Source organism: Echinops telfairi, unplaced genomic scaffold (genome assembly GCF_000313985.2).
Source record: "Echinops telfairi isolate 266 unplaced genomic scaffold, ASM31398v2 ScPeMD7_5805;HRSCAF=6673, whole genome shotgun sequence".
Classification (NCBI taxonomy): domain Eukaryota; kingdom Metazoa; phylum Chordata; class Mammalia; order Afrosoricida; family Tenrecidae; genus Echinops; species Echinops telfairi.
Window position 1 is genome coordinate 2,430,105 of NW_022109704.1, and position 3,324 is coordinate 2,433,428.

At 47.7% G+C, this 3,324-nt stretch overlaps 1 protein-coding gene across 1 annotated transcript; it reads right to left on the reverse strand.

Moving 5' to 3' along the window:
- Window positions 1-3,124: 3,124 nt before the first annotated feature.
- CTXND2 (cortexin domain containing 2) lies at window positions 3,125-3,292 on the reverse strand. The gene has a single exon (XM_045295631.1). The coding sequence runs from the start codon at window positions 3,290-3,292 to the stop codon at window positions 3,125-3,127; it is 168 nt and encodes a 55-aa protein (XP_045151566.1).
- Between the last annotated feature and the right edge of the window lie 32 nt (window positions 3,293-3,324).

Consider the following 3,324-nt stretch of genomic DNA (forward strand, 5'->3'; position numbering starts at 1 on the left):
TGCCTTCTGCTCAATAAATCGAGGCTTGATCAGACTCCTGTCTTGCCTCCATTTCTCGCGTCTCTTGCCCCTCTTCATTCCCAGTCCCTCTTTCATGTATCCATGTTGTTTAATGGCCCGCGGGACGGGTCAATTGGGTAGCTTGCTAATGATAGGTACATGGCACCCTTGAGGGGGTGAGGCCGTGCGAATCAGGTGTATGGAATGCTAACATGGGGATTCGTCCATTCGAGCATCCTGTTAGGCTCAGAAAGGAGTCATCCCAGACGTGGAAAGGGGATCTCACAACCCCCAAGAAAGAAGACTCAGGAACAAATTGCTGCAAAATCCGAGTCTCTGCCTGCCGTCAAAGCGACCCAAATATTCTAAGACAAGCTTTTGGAAATAAACAAGACTATTTTATTTGTTTCATCAGCTTAGTTTCTCAAAGCGCCTCCCTGAGCAGAGAAGGGAGGGGGGTTTTATGCAGGAGAAAAGGAAAAGGGTTTGGGAAGGAAGACCAACCACTTTGTATCTCGGTCACAGACTAACAAGCATCACGAAATGCCAACAACCTTGTATCTCCATGGCAGAACATTGGCCAAGAGACAGCAGGGCTTCTCCAGAGCTCTTCCTGCTCAGATGGAGGGCTCCATGGTCCACAGAGCGACAGCAGAGCAAACTGGCTTCTCTTGCTCCTTTTTCTATGACTCAAAGGACTAAGCTTCAGTCTAGCGACTTCTCAGCATGTCATCGTGTTTTCTGGCCTAAATTGAGAAACTAATCATTTGCTTTACTTTCTACTGTTGAGCAAAGGAAAATGAATCGTAAGGGAACTAAAACAAATCATACTGAAATCATAAACATAATAATTCCTTTACATATTTTACTTTAAATTTAGTTAACGTCTTGTTCTTTGTATAATGATCTGTATCATTTCTTCACTTTGAAAGGAAAACAGCAAAGCCCAAGAAATTAATCACAAGCTAAACTCTAGAGCAGGGGTCCTCAAACTTTTTAAACAGGGGGCCAGTTCACTGTCCCTCAGACCTGTTGGAGGACTGGACTATAGTTTAAAAATAAACTATGAACAAATTCCTATGCACACTGCACATATCTTCTTTTGAAGTAAAAAAACAAAACGGGCAAAAACACCCGGCAAGCTGGATAAATGTCCTAGGTGGGCCGCATGTGGCCTGCAGGCCGTAGTTTGAGGACACCTGCTCTGGAGGTTCCCAAAATGTATGAAGCTCCAGCAATTTACTAGGCCTGATGTGACTTCCAATGGAGCACATCCTTTGGACCTGGGATCCTGCACTAAGAACCTCCTCGATCCAGCTGACCAAGAGCTGTAACACGGAAGATGGTAAGAGGCTACCAGAGCCAGCAGTGGCAGAGACAGCGGGACCAAGAGTCCTGCAGGAGACGGAGCAGTGAACCGTCCTGGCCCATGATGTAAGAAAGCTGAGCGGCTTCAGGCAGGAGGCTTGAAGGCAGGCTGGAATGCCTCTGGGCACTTATTGGCAGAACTAAACCAGCTGGCTGAAGCCAAGGGGTCATGGGCTGCAAGGCCAAGGACCAGAGACAAATGTCATTTGAGGCATGGCTCAAAAGAGGCTGCCCTGATGGGAGAACCACAGCCTGAGTCATTTCTTGAGGGAAACGAACTGGGAAGAGCGGGTATGTGGACACATTCTCTGCATGTATTTAAGGAGTCTGGAGGCAGATTCTGGTAGAGGGAGGCCTTCATGCTCATGAGTTGGAGATGCATCCCAGTCACATTCTCCTAAGTAAAAGTTATTCCCCACGATGCCCGCCCCCATAATGTCAATTTTAAGATGCTGCTTGCAAGCACATGGTAGCTACTATACCCTTGAAGGAGATCTGCCTGAAGGTTGTCTGCCATCAAGAGCAATCAGACCACCTACCCTAAGGAGGATCCACTCCCTTCTCATTAGGATCATTGATTGAGAATCCCTCCTGGTGGCTCAAACTGCTATGTTGATACGATGCCAATCAAAGAGCATAGAATTCCTCCGGGGAGTGTTAGAAATGGAAACACTGCTGTCTGAAGAATATAATACGTGGAGGATCGTCGATTGATCCCCTGGAGAAGGGCTCAGGGACACTTAAGGTCAAGTCAGCTCAGGGAAGGCTAAGATTATGCCACCATCTTAACACTAGAATCCACCTGTCATGTTAGGTAGGTGCCTTCCTGTCACGTGTATGCCCCTGGCACTTCTCCTTCCCGTTACGTGTATATCTCTAACACGTCCCCTTCCTGTTATGTACAGGACACGGCTTGCATGCCTGACATTTTATAAGCTTGTGAGAGAATACATTTGCCCCCACCTCCCCCTGGCTCCGGTTTCCATTGGAGAGGTGAGCCCCTGCAGGTCTTCTCTGCTGTTTCTTTCATTTAACCTTCAATTACACAACCACCCCCTAGGACTCACTCGATTGTGAAGGCTGGCCCCCACAATTTCTGATGCTGAACTGTAACCTGCTATTTCCCTAATACTCTCCATAACCACGAGTATTGTCTATGAGTTCTGTGTGGCCATTGCAATGAACTATTGAACCCAGCAGAAAAGTAGAGAGCGCTGGAGGAGGGCTGGCTGGTGTTGGAATTGGTGAGAAGGGTTCGGGGATGGAGGTCTAGCTGACCTTCACCTTATAGGAATCAGCCTTGGGCTTTTGATTTTGAGTCTCCTCCTCCCTTGTGAAGTAAGTGGAGGTCAGATGCCACCCCCTTGTCATTTCTAGAAACACAAACTAGTTTATCTCGTCTTTAAAAATTATTATCATTCTCAACATCCCCTTATGTAACCACGGTGGAAAGCAAGAGTAAGGAGGTTGGAAATAACAAAAACGCACTGCTGTCGAGTCAATTCCGGTTCCCCACGGGGTTTGCGAGGCTTCGACCTTCACCGAAGCAGACTGCCACACCTTTCTCCCAAGGAGCAGCTGGCGGACTCAAACTGCTGACCTTTCAGTTCACAGCTGAGTGCTGGACCTCTGTACCAACAGGCCTCCTTGGCTCAGAAATAGGAAGATGAAATAATTCCAACTCGGGGTCATCCGCATCTGTATAACAGATTTCAAATTCCTTGTGAGGAGATGTCTTCCAGACCAGCCTCGTGCTTCAGTTCAGAGACAGTCCCGTGGATTCAGAGCTTGCCGCATAAGGATTCTTCACCAACTTGACACATCGGAAAATCATCACCATTCGGAGCGGAAACAGAAGAGCCACAAAGGCAATGGTAACTCCTTTGTCCACATCAACAGAGCTGGACAGACTTGGTTCCTCCATGGCCACACTGGACGCCTTGACCCTTTCCCAGC

Bases quoted from the DNA above. Each gene is read 5' to 3' on its own strand.
- CTXND2 (XM_045295631.1), bottom strand. From the start codon at position 3,292: ATGGAGGAACCAAGTCTGTCCAGCTCTGTTGATGTGGACAAAGGAGTT.